The sequence below is a fragment of the Epinephelus fuscoguttatus genome, linkage group LG2, assembly GCF_011397635.1.
Source record: "Epinephelus fuscoguttatus linkage group LG2, E.fuscoguttatus.final_Chr_v1".
Taxonomy (NCBI): domain Eukaryota; kingdom Metazoa; phylum Chordata; class Actinopteri; order Perciformes; family Serranidae; genus Epinephelus; species Epinephelus fuscoguttatus.
In genome coordinates, this window is record NC_064753.1 from 50292331 (window position 1) to 50312775 (window position 20445).

At 41.1% G+C, this 20445-nt stretch overlaps 1 protein-coding gene across 1 annotated transcript; it reads right to left on the reverse strand.

The window, feature by feature from the left end:
- Nucleotides 1–1058: 1058 nt before the first annotated feature.
- dapk2a (death-associated protein kinase 2a) lies at nucleotides 1059–19992 on the reverse strand. The gene is made up of 9 exons (XM_049563944.1): nucleotides 19430–19992; nucleotides 19091–19199; nucleotides 12934–13155; nucleotides 12094–12232; nucleotides 9974–10103; nucleotides 8202–8277; nucleotides 7952–8104; nucleotides 7766–7811; nucleotides 1059–6621 (listed from the first exon to the last, which is right to left on the reverse strand). The coding sequence occupies exons 2-9, from the start codon at nucleotides 19150–19152 to the stop codon at nucleotides 5968–5970; spliced, it is 1482 nt and encodes a 493-aa protein (XP_049419901.1). The 5' UTR covers nucleotides 19153–19199; nucleotides 19430–19992; the 3' UTR covers nucleotides 1059–5967.
- Nucleotides 19993–20445: the final 453 nt, after the last annotated feature.

The following is a 20445-nucleotide window of genomic DNA, read 5'->3' on the forward strand; positions in this document are numbered from 1 at the left end:
TAAAAAAAAGTTACACAATTTATACAATTATAACAATAATAAAGTACTTATACGGTTAAAGAACTGGTGCAATAAAGTTAAAGAAAGCACAGTAATAATACATTTGTTATAAGTAGGTTATAGTTATTTTTATTTTATACAAGTTAAATAAAGTAGTTATAATAAAGTTAAATAAGGTACCATTCATAAAATGACATGACAAATTATAATTGATGTTCGCACTACAGCCATTTTTAGAAGAGGAACTAGCCGTAACACATCCTGTATAATCAATATTTTGCCCTCTCGTAGTTTCACTGCTGCTGTTGCATTTGTTTCCTGTTGGTGGAAGAAGTACTCCAGTAATAAAAGTATTAATACTGCAGTGTAGAAATACTCTCCTACAGATACTACAGGTCCTGCATTAAAAATGTGCTGTAGTAAAAGAACAAGAGTATGAACATTAGAATAAATATAAAGTATAAATAAATATGACAAAGACTTGTTTAATTCAAATATGAATAAATGAAACATTTTAAGGTGAAACAGACAAACATTAATCATCAGCAGTCGTTCTGTTGGTTAATAATTATTATCACTTATTAAATAGAAGTTAACCCTGTGGTGACCTGATGTAATGATGTAATGATGTAACGATGTTATGGTGATGTCCAGTGGAGTGTGAAGTGTGCCGTGTTTATCTTTACAGAGCAGACACACACAGGCGTCCAGCCTCGGCTGCAGCTCCCTCTTTATCGCAGCACCAGAGACTTTTAACTGTGTTTGTGTCTTTTTTAGGACGCTGGCATCACAGAGCTGACAGAGAGCGAGGAGACAGACAGAGGGAGAATAACATACTGATACATTTACTTTAAGTACTGTACTTAAGTGACATTGTGTGATACTTGTATTTTACTTTCCACTTTGACACTTTATACTTTATATACTTTATACTCCTCGACATGTCAGAGACAAATATTTTACTGCACTCGCCTCCATTTATTTGAATTATTTTTATGAATTATTTTAGTTACTTTGCAGATTCAGATAAATAACAGAAAATATCATCAACAAAGAAATGTATTGTCACTGTTCAATTTATTCCTTCGCTCTAAAAAATGATTAATGAGGTTAGTCGATAATGCTTGAAATAAATATGCTTTTCAAGCGTAAAAATTTACAATTGTGAAATTTAATAGTTTTAGTTATCTGACAACTTATTTTTAAAAGCTGGTTAAAATCAAAAACATGTTCTGACAATTTTGAGTAGGATGAAACTAAAATAAATAAGTTAGAACGTCTACACAACTGTTGGATAAATATTAAGTTGGTTCAACTTAATTAAGCTTTTCAAAGTCAAAGCAAATCATGGTGGTTGTACTGACTGAACTGAGTTTGTCAGATTATAGTCAGATAGACTCGTAGGACTGAGTCAATAATGCCAGAGACACTGGTGGGCGGAGTCATACAACCACAGGGTGGACTGGTGGGCGGAGTCATACAACCACAAGGTGGACTGGTGGGCGGAGTGATACAACCATAGGGTGGACTGGTGGGCGGAGTCATACAACCACAGGGTGGACTGGTGGGCGGAGTCATACAACCACAGGATGGACTGGTGGGCGGAGTCATACAACCACAGGATGGACTGGTGGGCGGAGTCATACAACCACAGGGTGGACTGGTGGGCGGAGTCATACAACCATGAGGCGGTAATTCTAATTTTTGCTTGTTTGTGATGTTTGTTGATTTTGTTCCTGGGTGACTCCATGTTTCACTGGACTCCAATGTGTTTTTGTTTGTTACCATTTTTTAAAATTCATTCTTTCTTTTGTTGTTCCTCATGTAACGTTTTCAACAAGTTCAGCTGGATTAATCACAAGGGTTTCATTATCTCTTTAAGTTGTTTTTTAATCAGTTAATCAAAGTTTATGTTTTTAAAGTCAGTTGTTGCACAATCACAAGATGATATCTTTTCACATCCTTTTTGGCTGACTCATTTTCTAAAAACTTAGATATTTAAATATATATTTTATATTTCATGTACAATTAAAATTTAAAAAAACAAATGCTCATATTTGAGAAGCTGTTGCAAATGTCAAATACAATGCCACTGAGACATTTTCTTTTGACTAATTGATTAATCAACTCTTCAGTCTGGTATTAGTAATGCAGGTGTACTGTAGGTGTGAACATGAGAGGTTCACCTTGAGGACGCAGGCTGCAGAGACGGTTCGCAGGTTGCTGCCTGAGTAGTTTCTGCATCTGTTGTAACAGCAGTTGCAGTAACCTCTGACCTCCCGAGGTGGTCTGAGTTCTCTTGGAGTGTTCACATATGCACACAAAATGCTGAGTCACCGCTCTGAGTCCATTTAGAGGGCCAAGAAGGACCAAGTGTGAAAACACTCTCAAAGTTGCATGATTGATTTTTGGTCAATGAAGGCAGAAAAACTCAGTCCTCCTCACATATTATAGCTGTAAAGTTGTTGTTATAAACTGTTGCCTATTCAGACGTGGTGTTTCTGGCCGCCTGACAAATCAAATATTTCAAAATAAGCATAAAGAATTCAATATAAGCTAGAGACATGTTATCTAACCAAATGGATCGCATCACGGTGGGGGTTGTGACACTCAAAAAACTGTACTCACTGATTTACAGACGTCTCTTTCACGTGTAAATCTATGAGAAAAAGTCTTCTGGGCCTCGTTGCACGATGTCACATTTTGAAGTTGTATTTCCAAGTTTGGCCCCTGTAGGTCAAATTGGCTTCAAAACGCAGCACTGTTCCTGGGGGATTTGGGCCAGTGGCCCCGTCCCTTCTTCCGGCCCTCTTCCTCAGACGACACCTATCACTGAACTCAGCCTTCATTTTAATCTGGACTTACACACTTGAAAAGTTTTGTGAGAATAACGAGCTGCCCAATAAACTGTTGTTACGGGCTCTGAGTGAACAAACAGGCTGCAGCTCTGTGGCTGCTGACAGACTTCAGCATCACAGGACTTTCAGTACAAACATGGATTAGATCAGATGATGCTATCACCTCATATGTTTGAGGTCAGGTATCTAACTGTCAAACTGAGTCACACGGGCAGACGTGTTGGAGACACACAAGTTTATCCATCACAGTGGAGTACCTGACCATAATACCTCCTGACATCTGTGACAAGCACACTGGGTGCTGCTTTACGCTTCCTCGTCTGTTCTGTTTGCTACGACATCATTTTGTTTAAATGTTAATTACATAGTTGCAATCATTTACAAAGAATGTTTGGTGGCAAAGAAGTCATTCAACAGCACCATGTCATTCAGAGAGCTCATTTTTCAAAGAGTGGTGTGAAAAGGTTAACTGCTGTACATTCAGTTCACTAAAATGCTTTTAAATGTGACAGTGTGAAGCTTCCCGAGGGGTAAACAAGCTTCATGCTTTGTCTCCTGCAGGTTCAGTCTGTTGGATTCTGTCATTCATGCTGCCTTTTATGTTAACACGCTCACATTTGGAGACTGCATCAATTTTTTATCACAAACTTTGTGTGCTGAACCATTTTCCTAAATCTGCCAGTAGTGAGGAGAAGGAGGAGACGAAGGAGGAGAAGGAGAAGAAGAAGGGAGGGCCCAAGAAAAATTGTGGGTAAAAAGATTTAGTGATACAGTCACAGCTACGAGTCAAAATGAGCGTCCCATATGCGGTCTCAGAATAGAAAGTGTCTACATATGGTGAAGGAGGGAGCTCTCTGGGTGTTGATTTCAGGAGGAGCAGCTTCTCCTGGTCTGAAGTCTGGTTCAAGTCTCAGCTGGTCGTCGTCTCTGATCCCTGCAGGCAACACCTATCATCACTGCTAAGTAAGACTGCCTCCCCAACAGACGACCAAACCTTAGTCGACCAGAAAGGTCATTGATCAGCAAAATTTCATTGGTTGCTTAGTCGCAGAAAAAAAAAATTCACAAAAATGAAACTATCAGGAGCTGCACCTTGTCAAAATAAATCCAAACCTATATGACTGGAGCATGTGTGACTGTAATTTGAAAGGACAGACACAGGAAGTGTCCACGCTCAGCAGTCAGACAGGAGTCAGGTTAATCTCCAGGGCTGGTACCTGCGGTTATTCCACAGGCTAGTTAATAACATGTCGGGCAGGAAATCCAAAGTGTGGGATCATTTTGAGAAGGTGAAGGACGAACCCAAGGTGATATGTAAACTCATCTTCATTGGTCGACTACAAACATGACGTATCATGTGAAACATGGAAGTAGCTACATGCCCATTAGCCCACAGCGTCATTAACAGGCGGCTCGCTCAGTGTGTGACGTGCACTTGGAGATAAAATATAGGCCTATATTAATGAAGGTTCATTAGTACGGTTTGTATTTCTCTGTAATGTAGCACAGTGTTAACAATGTTACTGATACTATTCTTTCTCACACCTTCAACTCAAACCACCAAAATATATCATTTCATCATTGCAGCAATATCAGAAACATGCAGGAGACTAGTCCACTGATGGACCCTGATGAGGACTGTTGGTCCACTGATGGACCCTGATGAGGACTGCTGGTTCACTAGGAAAAATCTAAGTCTGGGGCCGGCCCATCCAGGGTGACCGCAATTTGAGTTGAATGACATTTTAAATGAATCCTGAGGTCATTTTTACCACCAAAACAAAAACTGTGAAAATGAATACAGCTATGTAGCTCAGTCTGCATGAACCAGACGCAGTTCCTCTAAAACTGCTTCACCGCACAGAAGGAAGTGTGCATCTACTGCTAACTCACCATGCACCACTCAGTGTGTTTCCAGTCACAGTGAAGTGGAGCTCCAGTCCCAGCTGGACGAGGACATCTAACTGGCCTACTGTCCTTGTCCCAGTATACAAGCACGGGAGGGGAATCCATTTATTGAGCCAAGTATGTGCGCCTCCTCTACGATAGGTGGAGATATGCCCCCTTTCAGCTTGTTAGTATTGGACCTTTTTCCTGTTGACCTATTACGTCACAGACCAAACAATGGACAAACAAGTTAGCTACGGTTAGCTAGCAGCTAACTGCTACCATGGTGGACAACTTTACAGCTCTGTACATTTGGTCCGTCCAAAAAGTCACGGCTCTGGATGTAGATTTCTCCATGTTGTTACCGGCTTCTTCTTCTCTTACACATTTAATGCTATTGGACTTCCGGGTCAAAGCCCGGGGCGGAAACTGTGGAGCATGCTCAGAGCGCCTCGGCCAGTTTGGGTCTGATTGACTGTATACATGCAGGAGTCACATGATCTGGGTGTGTTAGTCCCACTGTGACAAATTTAGCACGTTTCAGTCAGACTAACATGTTTACATGGATTTTAAAAGTCTGGTTTCAGTCGGACAGACACAATAAACCAATTTTTTCTCATGTCATGTGAACATACTGACCGAGCTAGCTCACGTTACAGCTCAGCTGAGGAGGATGCCATTAATGTTTACATCTCGCGCTGTCACATGCACAAGTCTCTCATCCATGAGTAGATGCACGTCTCCTTCTGCGCAGTGATACAGTTAGCAGGTGTAGTTCAGTTGCAAGAAATTAGTTCCTACATGAAACTGCTCACAACAAGGTCTGTGGATTATCTTGAGTAACTGATGATTTCTTGAAAGACACATTGGTTTCAAATGTATTTTTTGGCACTTTGAGCTCCACAAGCTGAGTGACATCTGGTTCCATTATACTGGAGGTAAGGCAGACATCTCTATGGGCGATATCTCCAACACTCGACAACTCACACCAAAACTATCTAGACTGATAGACAGCACTACAGGTCAAGGGAAAGATATGTATTTTGATTTGGGGGTGAACTGTCCCTTTAACAAACACCCATAATACCAATACATGTTTTTATGCAGTTTATAATAAGTTATAGAGAAAATACACAGATGAAAAGCCGTTACGTGTCTTTACCAACACACTGCTACATTACAGCCTCCTGTGGTTTCATAATAACTGTGAGGTACTCAACATTTATCTTTGCTGTCCGGTCTCAAAGTCCAGGTTGATCCCGGACAGCAGCTCTCCTCCACAGGAGCGGTTCAGCAGCTCCTTCAGGGCTTCATTCACGTCGTTGTTGAAGACGGTGGAGAAGTTGCAGTTGGCGAACCCTCCACCGCCTCCGTCCATGGGAAATGACCCCATCACCTCCTGCACCCATTTCAGCTCGTTGCTGAGCTCCTGCCGCAGAGCATCGAAGTGGCTCTGTCTCTCCTGGTAGCGGCTGCTGACGGCGCCGAGGCTGCAGCTGAACGCCTGCATGTCGTCCTGCAGGCTCCTCTTGAAGGCCTCCACCTTACGGAACTCGTAGCGGATTTGGGAGAGCTCGTGGCGCACGTCTTCACTCTCCTCCTTGTACCAGGCCTCCTTCTCATTGTATATAGAGACCATGGCATCGATGTCCTCCTGCAGGGAGTCATGGGCCACTGCCAGGCTGACGAACGAGCTCTCCATCTGGTCAATGTCCTCCACCACCTGGGCAAAGCGCTCAAAGTTTACATAGGTGTTGTTGGGTGGCATGCTGGAGTGGGACTTGATGGTGTACTCCCTCAGGCGCTTGGTCTTCAGCTGGCGTCGCTCCCGTTTCTTCAGCTCCTTGGCTTTGTTTTCCTCCTTGTGCTCATTTGACTTTAAGGGTTTAAAGATGACAGAGTTAGTAGCTGTCGTCCAAAAGAGAGACGAGCAGATACAGACAGCTCATGCAATTATTCAATATGCCTGAGTCAGAAATGTTCAGAATTCTGCAGTGAGGATTGTTAAGAATAATAAGAATAGAAGAAATCAGCAGTCATTGCTAAAAGAAACTGGAAACCTAGCATCTAAATGTGAGCAGATTTAAATATTAACAGGTTCCTGTTTCACTGTCTGGTGCAACATAATGTCAACACTGGTCCACAGGGGGAGCCACAGCGATCGGTCGCATTTTAGCCATTTTGAAGCATTATTCTGTTGTCATAGCGCCACCCAGTTGCCAATTAGAGTTCAATTTCTCCAGTCACCTTGAGGCGTCCTGTTCTACATATCTACCAAGTTTAGTAAAAATCCATATGGCGGTTAGGCCTAGATAAGAAATGAGCTCTCTAGCGCCCCCATTTTGTTTGATGGGCTCAATAATGGAGGGGTCCCCTCAGATTATGTGTGGTCATATGCCTACAAAGTTGCGTGGTGATGGGTGAAACCCTTGAGATGTTATACACCTTTATGTGATGAGCCACGCCCTCCGCAATATTCATTGCCTTATAGAAGCTCAGTTTTAGGAAGTTTTCCAACTTTTGCCAAGAGGGAACTTTAGATATTGCTCCCTAGATTATGTTCACCCAGTTTCATGCAGATCGCTCAAACTTCCTAGGAAGAGATCCATTTGAAGTGTTTTTCAAAAAATTCAAAATGGTGGAAAATCTATATAAGCGGAAGTTATGGGTTCTTGAGGCAAATGTGTTCCTCATGAGGAGAGGCATCTCTGTGCAAAGTTTCATGTCTCTACGACATACGGGGCATGAGATATGCCCATTCAAAGTTTGACATTTCAGTTGGTTGCTATAGCGCCCCCCTTTGGCCAATTGATGTAATATTGCTTCATTGGCATCCTCCCATGACCCTCTACCACTGTGCCAAATTTCACATGGATTGACCAAGTCAGTGAGGAGAGAAACGTGGAACACACACACACACACACACAGAGTTTTGGTCATTATATAGTAAGAAGATTCCTTCTGTAACGCCACAAGATGCAGACAAAGTAAAAATAAAATGTCTAAAGTTGTCTCTGTACCTTGATCCACGGATGATTGAGAGCATCTTGAATTGTTAATCTCTTCCTGTAAAATAAAACAAATATTTCTCAGGTTTGTTAATCACAGTGGGGTTACGTGATTCTGGAGAACATTACAAAACTACAACAACTTTCAGATGAACTTTCTCGTACTGACACAAGTTAGCAGAGGAAAATGTCTCTTACATCTTATCCTTCTCCAACAGCTGGCTGATGAACTTCTTGGCCAGCTCGCTGGTGTGACCGAAGAACTCCTCGTCAAACTCATAGTTCACAGCCGAGATGTTTGCCAGCGTGTCCTGTTTGGTCTCCCCCAGGAAAGGTGAAGCACCGCTCAGCCTGGAAGAGGACATAAAGGAAGGAGCAGGTCATCGTCCGGTCTGAGCGGAGCTGAGGTATCATGTGTAGTGCATTGTGGTATTTGTGGTTCACTTGCAGGATGTAGGTGATGACCCCGATGCTCCACATGTCTGCTTCTAATCCCAGCGGCTCATAGTTGACGATCTCTGGTGCTTAACAGACAAACAGATGACAGGATGAATGTATCTCTGTTAAAGCAGCTGATGATAAGCAGAGTCTGCTTCAGTGTGACACATTCCTGCCTCTGTCTCCACCTCTAAACATCTCATATCAAGGTCTCTTTAAGCACACTGACTCCTCCGGTCATCTCTGGAGTAAAACCTGGTTTGCAGATATCTGATGAGCTTTAACATTTAATGGAAGGCTTTATTTTCTACAGTCCAGGGTCATTTAAACCAGACTGATGAGGATCTTGCTGTTAAATGCTGCTAAATGTTAATCAGACGAGTGGACTTTAACTCGTCTTTTCTGAGCTCGTCCTAAAGTGCAGAATGTGGGATGAATACAGTTCATTCTTTCAGTAGAAAAGGGTCGCAGTCATTTATTTACTGGGAGACAGACAACTTCAAACTGCTTTGAGACCAGACAGGCTGAAATGTTTTGTGTGGTCAAAGCTAAAATGACCCTTACCCCTTTATTTCCTCCTTTTTCTTTCATGCCATCTTTAACTCTGATGATGAAACTGCGTGAGCTGGTTGTGTTCTCATTTTCTTTTCTTTCTTTTTTTTTTTTACTTCTCTTTTGTCTCGTTTTTTCTTGTGTGTATCCACAAAAAAATGCTGATAACTCAGCGGTCCTTTGGCGCAGGTTGAGGTGCTTTACAGCACTGCTGCATCACAGAGAACGTCTGAAGCCCCTTTGTGATTCTTTAAAGTATCTTTACTGGTTCTGCACCCTAGTTAAGTTTAGTTAAGTTCAACTTATTTTATTTTATTTATTTATTTAGTTTATTTTATTTAGTTTCTTTTATTTCAGTTCAAATCATTTCAATTCATTTAGTTGAATGTGATTTATTTTATTTTAGTTTATATTAGTTTAATTAAATTAAATTAAATTTAAATTAGTTTGGGTCAATATAGTGTAGTTAAAAATTGTGTATTTTATTTTTCTATTATTTTTTATTTAGTTTAGTTTAGTAAAAAATAGTTTAGTTTAGTTTAATTTATTTGGTTTAGTTTAATTATTTTAGTTTAGTTCAATTTTTTTAGTTTAGTTTAATATAGTTTATTTTATTTTATTTTATTTTATTTTTCAGTTTAGTTTAGTTTGGTTTAATTGCTCAGACACATGATCTGTGAAAAAAAAAAAGAAATCACATTCCTCCTCTTCGTAGCGCTTCTAATGGCCTTACAGCATATGGAAAAAAACAACCAATCAGAGCAGAGGAGTCTCAATCATCAGTCAATCATGTCAGTCAATCACATTATGAACTGCTGTCAAACTTTCAAACCAGAACACATGATAATACCAGAAAGCAAAATGACTCAGCTGCAACTTGGTGGTTTATGTCTGTGATTTGTGATGTGAGCGCGGCTGAGTGTCTCCTGAGTTTACAAGTTCTCTTTTCTTCCGTCCTCTCACTGGACGTCCCTGGACTGTGTCTCTGTGTGGACATTTACAGTGTGTGTGGACACTAACATCACAGCAGCAGTGAACACTGGTGTGTTACAGCAGCATGGAGCTGTGTTTATGTGCTGTATTTTTCTCTCATGTTTCCTGACTGCAGGTCAGCGGGTGTGTCGGTGTGTGTTGGTGTGTGTCAGTGTGTGTTGGTGTGTGTTGCTGTGGAGGATTCTGACTTGTGATTTGTTGTTTCCTTTTTGTGTTTGTGTGTTTATTTCTTCCTACCTACAAACTCCGGTGTTCCAAAGATGTTTTTGAACTCAACACCAGCTTCAATTTTATGGGCAAGACCGAAATCAATGAGTTTGATTCTCGGTAACGGCACGTTCTTGTCCAGCAGCATGATGTTTTCAGGCTGCAGAGAAGGACAGAGAGAGAGAGAGAGAGAGAGAGAGAGAGAGAGAGAGGTGGGGGGTGTTTAGGGAGTGAAACTGTGTGAGAACCATCTGCCTCTTTAACAAAATATAAATGACATTAACTCTTATATTGTTTCCCTCATGATGTCCCTGGCTCCAGCTATTAATGTCAGACACAGCAAACTGCTCCACCTACTGGAACAAACCACCCTCATATTACACTAAGCACCTGCTGAGACCAGTGAGACAGTGAAATGGTTCCAGTCACTGAACTGGTCAAATATTAAATATCCGCCCTCCACTCCACAGAAACAGCAGAAAATAATCTCACCATCTGGTCCATTTAGTAGCTGCTCTGGAGCTTTTGAGCACATGGTTCTCATCAGCAGATGAAGTTTGCTAAGTCGCCGAGTTCACATACACCTGACTTACAAATTAAAATGTTACAAATGTGAAGGGGTCAAAAATCCTAAAGAATTAACCCAGTGTTTTATCTCTCTACAGTTAATATCTAAAATGTAAAAACTCTGATAATCTACTGAGGAATAATATAAATGTTAGAGCAGCATTTTCCACAAAACACAATTCCTTCAGGTGCCCACGAGCTCACCTGGTGGAGTGGGCACCTCTTGTACAAAAAGGCTGTGTCTTTGCTGCAGCAGCTGTGGGTTCAATTCCAACCCACAGCCCCTTGCTGCATGTCGTCCCCCCTCTCGACCTGTCACACTATATCTGTCCTGCCAAATAAAGGCAAAAATGTCTTCACAAAAAAAAAAAAAAAAAAAAATCCACACATTTCTTTGCAAAATAAGTAATATAGATAATAATAATAATTAGTAAGGTATTCCACATTTTCTTATTGTTTCTTTGTCTAACATGGAGAAAAACTCTTTAAAGTGTTAAAAAAATAGACTTTGAATGTCTCCAGCTGGACAAACTCCACCTGATGATGATCATATTAAATGATTCTAAAGTCCAGCACTGCTACTGTGCACGCTGTGGTGAGACTGTTTCAAAAACCATATGTTTTAATCCATTATCACTGTGAAGATGACACCTTTACCAAAACATAAATAAACCAGCCCAGTTGGCTGAAGATGTTGGCATTGTTCGTTTCTGCAAACAATGACTACGTTAAATTTCAGCTGCAGGCTACTGTTCAGCACCAATGAACAACAAAACTGGTTGTGTTTTAGCGGGTCATCGCTGTGTTTCCTGTCGTGAAAAGTGGCACGAAAAGCAGCTGTATTGTACTGAGACAACAATGTGTTTCCAGCAGGGATTGTTCCCCAAACCAGGCAATTTACATACACCTTATATATCTTGTGCTCAAAATAAATTGTCATTCAAAAAGCTCCTTAAGACACACCTAATGCCGCCAACCATATGACTGAAAATTAAAATGATTTGACTTTTGTTCTGTTTTATCTTTTCCTCTTCTTTCCAATGAAATGATTAAATATAAATGTATACTGTTGGCATTGATGCCATAATTAAATGAATTTGCTATCTTGACTGTATAACTCTTGTTAGGTATACATGAATGTATAACTTTAATAGCATGACTCATGCAAGGTTTTTACGTGACTTAATGTATTAGTTTTATGTCTGTTTATATTTTGTATTATGTTTTTGTCCATTATATTTATGTCTGTTATGTTTCATGTCTTTATGAAGCCCAGGAAGACTAGCGGTTGCCAAGGCGTCAGCTAATGGGGATTCATTTAATAAACAATAAACAATTTAAACATGATCTTTTCCAAACTATGACCAGGTGGTTTTTGTGCCTGAACTTAACCACACGTTAACCACAGTGCTGATGAAACGTCAAGTTTAAATGTCTCTGCTGCATGATAATGTGTAAATGTGTTTGTAGAAACCTACAGTGACAACATCTATTCTGTTGACTGATTGAAAAGTAAACCAAGGTAAAATGAATCATCTTGTTATGTGACAGTGTTTCCTACAGTTCACGTAGTCCGGACAAACCTTGAGGTCAAAGTGGGCGATCTTCCTGGCATGGAGATAGTTGACTCCCTCCAGGATTTGCTTGATGAACTGAGTGGCCTCCTCCTCACTCAGAGACTCCTTCTGTGCCAGGAAGTCAAACAGCTCCCCTCCAGAGACCCTGAAACACACACACACACACACACACACACACACACACACACACACACACACACACACACACACACACACACACACATCATGCCACTGTCTGCACTCACCACATCAGTGCAGAGTGACACTGTGGAAAACTCGCAATTGATTTTAAGATTCATTTAATAACTCAACATGGTTAAGCCCTCACTCATACAGCTGAGCTTCTGACGACCTATGCTCCAAGTCACTACCTGAGAACCTCAAGCCACTGGTAACTAAAGGTCACGGGGCTTTAGCCATCGAGGCCCTGAGGCTCTGGAACTCTCTGCCTGAGGAGATCAGACTGGCTGACACATTACCTGTTTTTGAATCATTGCTTAAACATATTTTTACAGGAAAGTTTCCATTTTAATGCTGATTTGTACTTTTGTGATTTATTTTCTTTTGTTCTGTTTTTGCCCCTGAACATACTGTTTTTCTTTTTAAATTATTGTATTGTTGTCTTTTATTTTCATGCACTCTGTGAAGCACTTTGTACCTTGTTAGGTAAGTGCTTTACAAATAAAGGTATTGTCATTATTTCCGGCCCAGCATGAGTTTGTAATGACTCACCAACCTGAAATCACCCAAAGGACACAGACTGAAGCTTTATAAGCTATAATTAAACATCAGATGCTCTATTAACAGCTCCCTGACTTCATGATGAACTGATGGTCTGTCACTCACAGCTCCAGGATCAGCACCACGTCCGTCCGGTTCTCGTAGACGTCGTGCAGCGTGACGATGTTGGGGTGCTCGATCTTCTGCAGGATGTCCACCTCCCGCTCTATCTCCTCCCGCCGCACTCCTCGAGAGCTCGCCATGCTCTGACGCTTCTTGATGAACTTGGCGGCAAATTCCAGACCGGTGCTTTTCTCCCTGCATTGTTTCACGATGGCAAACTGCCCGCTGGAACACAGAGGAGATAACAGAGGTTAAAACGGAGGAAGTCAGAGGGGGTTAGACTATTGTGTCAGTTTCAATGGTGTCTGCTGGTGTAGCAGTCCATTAGTAACGTGTCTGGGGTAGCTGAAGAAAGAGGAAAGATAAATAATAGTAAGAATAAAAAGGCATCTTTAACAAAATATATATATATATATATATATATATATATATATATATATATATATACATACATATATATATATATACTTCAAACATTATAAGTTATATCATCAGTCAGGCTATAGGTCAATAAAAAGCAAATTTAACTTGTTCCTTCACACCAAGAGACACAAACACAAAACTGGACCTTTTTTAAAGCTTCCACATTTAATTTGAATATTGAGCAGTGAAAATGAAGCTTTGGTTTACCCTTAATAAGGAAGATCTAGTACACCAGAAAAAGATTTAGTATTTCCTAATATAGTGTGACAAATACAGTGACAAAAATACCAGGATGTTCTACTACATCTGTCTGATTTCTGTCTTTTCTGACCCACAATCCTCTGCACAGGGGACGATACGTCACATCGACTGTCAGCAGTTGCAGAGATGGATGACAGCACATTCAGGTGACTGATGACCAGTCGATTAGTGATAACAGAAATAAATATTGTTTCATTGAATAAAATAATCATAAATACAATCCACAACAAAAGGACACAAGTATTAAATGAAGCTGTAGCCAAAGTTCAGTCAGGAAGACGACGACTTTTTCATGCTCAGGCTGCAACTTTCTTCCTCACCCTGAATTTCACTCCTTGCACACATGCTCACACTGTGTCTCTGGCTGTCAGTGTTAGGGATCTGTCAATCCAGTCATCAGCTGTTCTACAGCTGATCCACAATCAGCCAATAGCACATCGTGACACATCTCTGTCAGCTCATTATCTCACTGCTCCTCATTTCAAATATGGTTCCACAGTCCTGTCATGCTGCTGCTGTGCGTAACCCTCCACCTCCCCATCACCACCTACATGCGGTCCTCTCAGATGCAGCCTCCATGCGCCTCATCAGTCCTCAGCCAGAGTCATCAGCCACCTCCACCAGTGTCTGGACTCCATGGGGGGGGGTTTATCTTGCTGACGCTCAGATGACCATGATCACAAATAACCTCCCTCTGGTGTCCGAGCACCAAAGACTTTGTGAAATATTACTCGGCACAAATCATCTGTCAATCTGTTCACTTATATATTCTGCATTAAACTTCATCTTTATTTCATTCTTCTGCCTCTCCTGATTGAAATAACAATGACAGAGAAATGGTAAATCATAATGGAATGGACTGCACTTTGTTGTGTCTTTGGAAACTGCCCATTGGTCCGACCATGTTAAACTCATTGTTCCAAAGTCCCGTTGTTCCGAAACCATCATGATGCCCTGTGGTTAAGGTCTGGTTAGGTTTAGGCACAAAAACCACTTGGTTAGGGTCAGGAAAAGATCATGGTGTGGGTTAAAATGAAAAATAAAGTGACAAACACATAAGCCATGAGCCTGCTTCACCTCAAGCCTTTCCCAGCTGACCCAGAGCCGGTCGCAGCGCACCATCAAGGCAGAAATACGCCCGTCGGGAGCCGTTCAGCACCGTGGACCGTCGGACTAATGGGCTGTCGAACCAATGACATGGACCCGTGTCTTTCTGGTCATCTGACCACTCAAGTCGCTTTTTACACTACGAGTCACAGTCACAGAGTCACACACTGGTGGCTGAGGCTACCATGGAGGGTGCCGCCTGCTACTCAGCTTTTAAACACACTCACATACTCAGGAGCAACTTGGGGTTCAGTATCTTGTTCAAGGATGCTTTGGCATGCAGACTGGAGGAGCTGGGGATTGAACCCCTGATCTTCTGACTGGTGAATGACCCGCTCCACCTCTGAGCCACAGCTGCCCCAAACTGTACAGCCTGTGTAATGTTACTATTGTGAATATAATATGTTAGAACCTACAGTGTCTGCAGTCATTACTTTTTGCAAAATAAAAACAGTAGATCTCTCCGGGTTGACCTCCATTATTTTATTTTATCTCCATGGTAACAGATATATGAGCAAGAGGGTCAAAGTTCAGGGCCTAATGTCATGAGGCAGTAGTGTGTCCTGATTGTGTGCAAACTGCATGCAACAGTAGGTACTTTCCAAGGACAGCTGCAGTGTCTATCAACAGTAGAAAGAAAAAGTATGTGATTCACAGCTGAGAGGTTCGACCACCTGCTGGCTTTGCTCCAACACCACCAACAGCTCCTGTGGGTCCTGTCCACTTTCCTTTAGCTCAGGCTAGCAGAAGGCTAGCAGCATTTCCTCTACATGTCTGAAACTCTTCGCTGATATGTTTGAATTCATCTACTGTCGGACTCTTTCAGACTCACTGTGATCAGTCCGTCTTCCTTCTTTTTGGGTTGCTCTGCAGTGTAGTCAGATGTTGCCAATGCTACGATATCAACTTTATCTGCAGGATTCTCCTCCACTGACTCAGACTTTCACCATCTGACAGGACGTGCACACACACCTGCAGCCAATAGGAACATCCTCTCTCTCTGAAATGACCTGTGATTGGACAAAGTCTCCCATCATGAGTTAGACTTCCTAAAGTCTGAGAACAGAGCGGGGAGGAGGAGAAGTCAAGTTCTCTTTCAGAGCAACTGCATTAAAATTTGCTTAAAGTTTATGATGGAATTTTCACTGTGTGAATATCATGCAGCCCACAGTGACACGTGCTGCAGGGCTGTGATTTAATATTATCCCTCATATTTTCCATCACTTCAGTCTATTTATAGCGTCTCACATATTCTGCCACAGCATGATAAGCCTGTGTTCACACACTCAAAACACACACATACACACACCGCATATAAAACACTGGGTTTAATGTGTTTAAAATTCAGGGGTGAAATGAGTGTACAGCTGCATCTCTTTAGTTCTGCTTCACTTGGATGGTTCGTAATCTAACACTCCACTTCCTCGTCTGCAGGAGTAGATATAGCCGCCGCTAAAGATAGAACAGTGCTTTAAAAAGCAGCTGGACATGTGTGACAGTCGTCTCCTCCTGACGACGCACAGCAACAAAACCAGGCTGTAAATACAACACAGTTTGTTTTTACTCCTGTTAAAGACGTCAAGGAGAATAAAATACAGTACGGAGTTGTCACAGGAGCAGTTAATGATTCAGAGTGATTTACATAATGTTACAGCAGCAGTAAGTGCTCAGTGACACACACACTTGTTGCTGCTCTTAAGTGAGGCAACCTGTTTTCATATACAGTCAATTTATTTTGAAATTTAAGAAGCATTTTATTACCAAAAAAACTACAAATAATTCTGACAGACTCTACATGAACACATCACAGTTATGTTCTTTTTTATGCTGATCAAAGTTGTTCCCTGTATATCAATAATACTGGTGTCCAGGTATACTCAGACAAACAGCGTGAGAAAAATTATGTGTCTTTTGAACATTAAAGCATGGAAATATGTTTGAGTAGAAACCCAAAATACAATTATGAGCCTGAAAATGAGCCAAATACCAAGCCAAAGAACCTTTAAAGCTGAAAAATGTCCGGAGAAAAGGTGATTCCAAAAGAAGTCATTCCTGCATGGCTAAAAGATGAAAGTAACGCCACAAATGTTTTATTCTAAATAAATAAATATTGGGATGTTACCTCTTTGTAATCACCAACATTTTGATTAGTGACTCTAATTTAATGACATTTTTTTTCTCAGTAACTGTAACGTATTTCAATTACCGTGCCTAACCATGCCTCCTGCACACCCTGCTTGGACTTTCGCCCCCTTAATTTGTGCTGTTGTCCCTCCATGTTGCCCCCCTGACACCGCTGGGCGCCATTAAACAATAATGGCGACTGGCTGCATGTTATGGACAGCTGTTTTCATCCAAGTCTGATGCTGGAAGTCACTGACCAAGTGCCGGTTTTAAGCCACTTTGGAGTGAGACTGGGCTAGATAGATAGGTAGGTAGGTAGATAATTTGGATTCTGATTCACATTCAAACATCCCACCATTATTGATTAAAGTACATTGCAAATATTACACCTAGGGATGCACAATAATATCGTCATAGCTATCGACCGGTACCGAATGAATATTACATACACTGAACAGTATTTCATGTCTCCATCTGCTGGTGAGCTGTCACAGTAAGAGTGTAACAGACTGTTCTATACTGTGTGTCCTTCATGAGTTGTCGTAGAGCAGAGAAAGTTTTGGGGTGACGTTCCACTGTTTTAGGGCGACTTGTGCATGTGTTACATGAGTTGGAGCTGATACACCGTCTTCTGTACCAGATGTCCGAAATGAACTTGTGCACAGTGTTTGAAGCACCACGTGTGGTTATCCAGTTAGCTTTACAGAGGCAGCTACACTAAAACAACAGTGCAGATAACGGCTCCACGTGCACAAAGGAAACCACAGAGTGGCTTAACGAAGAGCACCGCTGCCACCAATGTAGCCAGGCGCCCTGGGTTCACCTCATGGGATGTAAGACAGTGAAACAGCTCCAACAGCGCATTTATTTTCTTCACACCAAAACTCTCACACATGCAGGAGTCGCCCTAAAACTTTCCCTGCCCTACGGCAACTCAAGAGGGACACATGCTATAGAGTAGTCTGTTACAGCAGTTTGCACGCATGATATGATGCTGATTTCACAACAGAGGAGACTTGATCACTAAAATTAGGTGGAGACAAAAGTGGATATATTGCTATCAGTTATTGGTCAAAGAAGTTGTTATAACCTGTTGACTAACTTTTGTTTGGTGTGCATTTATAATTTCTCCTGGCTGTTTGGGATCAGTCGGACCTGATAAGAATAAACAACTAAACACTGTCGATGTCTTCAAATGAGTACTTCCTAATTAACAGCGTCTTACCTTGTTACTGTTACTAAAATTAGTTGCAGTTGTTGTCATATCAAACTACAAACATTATTAATTATAAACAAGTTTCAGCTATAACATGTGATCAGGTTTTGGACCTTGTCCACTTTTGTCTCAGGATCATCTGCAGACTGACTTGGCAGAGATGGCTGCCATCTTGTTTCTATATGAATTGCTGTACTGTGCTCTCACTGCCACTAGATAGTACAAAACGTGTCCCTGATCGAGGACAACAGGTCTGAGTTAAGTAGAATAAAGTCTAAGGTGCAGGAAACCCAAAATGTGATGTGTTCATATTAAGGATAGACTGATACATTGGCCGGCCGATATATCGGGCCGATATTTGAGTTTTTTACTTGTATCGGCATTGGCCGATACGCGCGTGGGTTCGCGGATTTATTTTTCCCTGGCATGATTTACAGACAGGCATCCACGGGCAGCTCTGTGTTGCCGGAAGACCCTGCAGCACACATGCAGTGAATCCTACTGTGTACAGTAGTTGTTGTATTATTTATGCCTCAGCTTAAATATTTGTTTATTTTATAAAGACATTACTGGAAGATTTAAGAGCACTGAACTCTTTTTTTATTTGAATGTATAATAATAATAATAATAATAATAATAATAATGATATTCTACCTGTTCTACCTCAACTTTCCATCTTGTTTTAGTATTTTTTACTGTTCAATAAATGTTTCTTATTTTAAACTTGAGACCTGTATTTGTTATCATTGTGTCATTTTTTTGATGTAAATTGAGGGAGCAAAAGCAGTATCGGCCCCAAATATCGGCTCAAGAAAATCGGCAGTCCATAATCGGTCATCGGCTAAGGGTGACGGAAAAAAATCGGTATCGGCATCGGCCCTAAAAAATCCATATCGGTCTATCCCTAGTTCATATGAGGACGCAGGGTCTCAGGAGGATGTATCAGCATATTGGATATTGGCAAACATTGTACATCCCAAATGTCACCATTGAGATGTAAATGAGTAGATAATTCATGCACGAGTTTACCTTCCCAGCTCTTCACCAATTTCATAGAAATCCTCCACCTTCTGCAGTTTGAATAAATCCATGTCTGCTGTCCTCAGTGATGTTTCACATCTGCTTCACTTCTCACCAGCTGCAGGAACAAACAGTCATTTATCATGTGGGGAAATGTTTCCATAGCTCCACAGCTGAGTGACAGGTTTTTAAAAGATGGCTCTGCTGTTATACAAAGTGTCACTGCAGGTTAAAGTTGGAACAGTCGCTCACCGACGGCTCGACTCACTGGACTCTGTCTGACATGAACTAACACTGTGAATAAAATAAACAACAGACATTAAAAACAGTGAACAGACAAAGTCTCACCGTGTTTGAAACTCTGAGTAGTAGCAGCCTGTGGACACCGTGTCCTCCTCCTCCTCCTGTCCTGTGTGAGTCTCCTGTTCACGACGCGAGGACTCTGCCATGTCCCGACAACACATTCCGTTCTCTGACACCGGGACAGCGTCACACGGAAGTCCATTCAGAAAACAACAAATTTAAAGTGGGGATGATTTTAACTCTAAACATAAAACGAGACTATTCCTACAAACTTAGCTTATTACTTCAATGTAGTAATGTACTGTTAAATGGCAACAGTGGGCCGAGCAAAGCAGAACATTTGCATTAAATTCAAACAGTCGTTATTTATTTGCTAACACTGCTGCCTGCCTGAGACAATACTGCTAAAACTTATTTTAAGGTGGATTTAAGGTTCTTGATTTAACGCCGAATCGAAAGCTGATCCGATCAAACTCCGGAGGTACATTCACAAGTGTTAAATCAGGTCTGCAGCTCTGCAGATCTTCAGGTAAACTTTCACTTCGCTATAATATAAATGAAGTTTGGCGTCACCGTGTCTGTGCGCGCGCTCTGCCTCTCGCCTCGGCCATCTGTCCAGCTCGCGCGTGACTCCTGTTGTCTCGCGCGTTTTAACGCTATGTGACACCATGAAAAAAAAAATATTTTTAAAAATTACTTTTTACATTCAAACTAGGCTGATTAATTGAGTATTTGTATTTTTGATTTAATTAATTTAATTTTTATCTAACATTTACCCTCTTCATTGATTTTAATAAATCTAATTTTATTTATTTTTTTGTTTTTAACCTCTGTGAGGCAATTTGTGTTATTGTCGTATTAAAAGTGCCATATAAATAAAGTTGATTTGATTTGATTTGACTCCCTGAATAATGTCCCCTTCATATACTACCTCAAAGGCTAAATGTAAAATCAGATCAATGAAAATATCATCAATATAAAAGTTAAATTCTTCATGCAATTCTAATATATCCTCCTGGTTACAAGTTTTTCTGACCCAATCAAGAACAAATTTAACTTTT

Bases quoted from the DNA above. Each gene is read 5' to 3' on its own strand.
- dapk2a (XM_049563944.1), bottom strand. From the start codon at position 19,152: ATGGATTTATTCAAACTGCAGAAGGTGGAGGATTTCTATGAAATTGGT. The intron at 13,156-19,090 runs GTAAACTCGTGC...TCTGTGTTCCAG, and splicing joins ATTGGTGAAGAGCTGGGAAG to CGGGCAGTTTGCCATCGTGA. The intron at 8,105-8,201 runs GCAAGTGAACCA...GTCCTCTTCCAG, and splicing joins GGGGTCATCACCTACATCCT to GCTGAGCGGTGCTTCACCTT.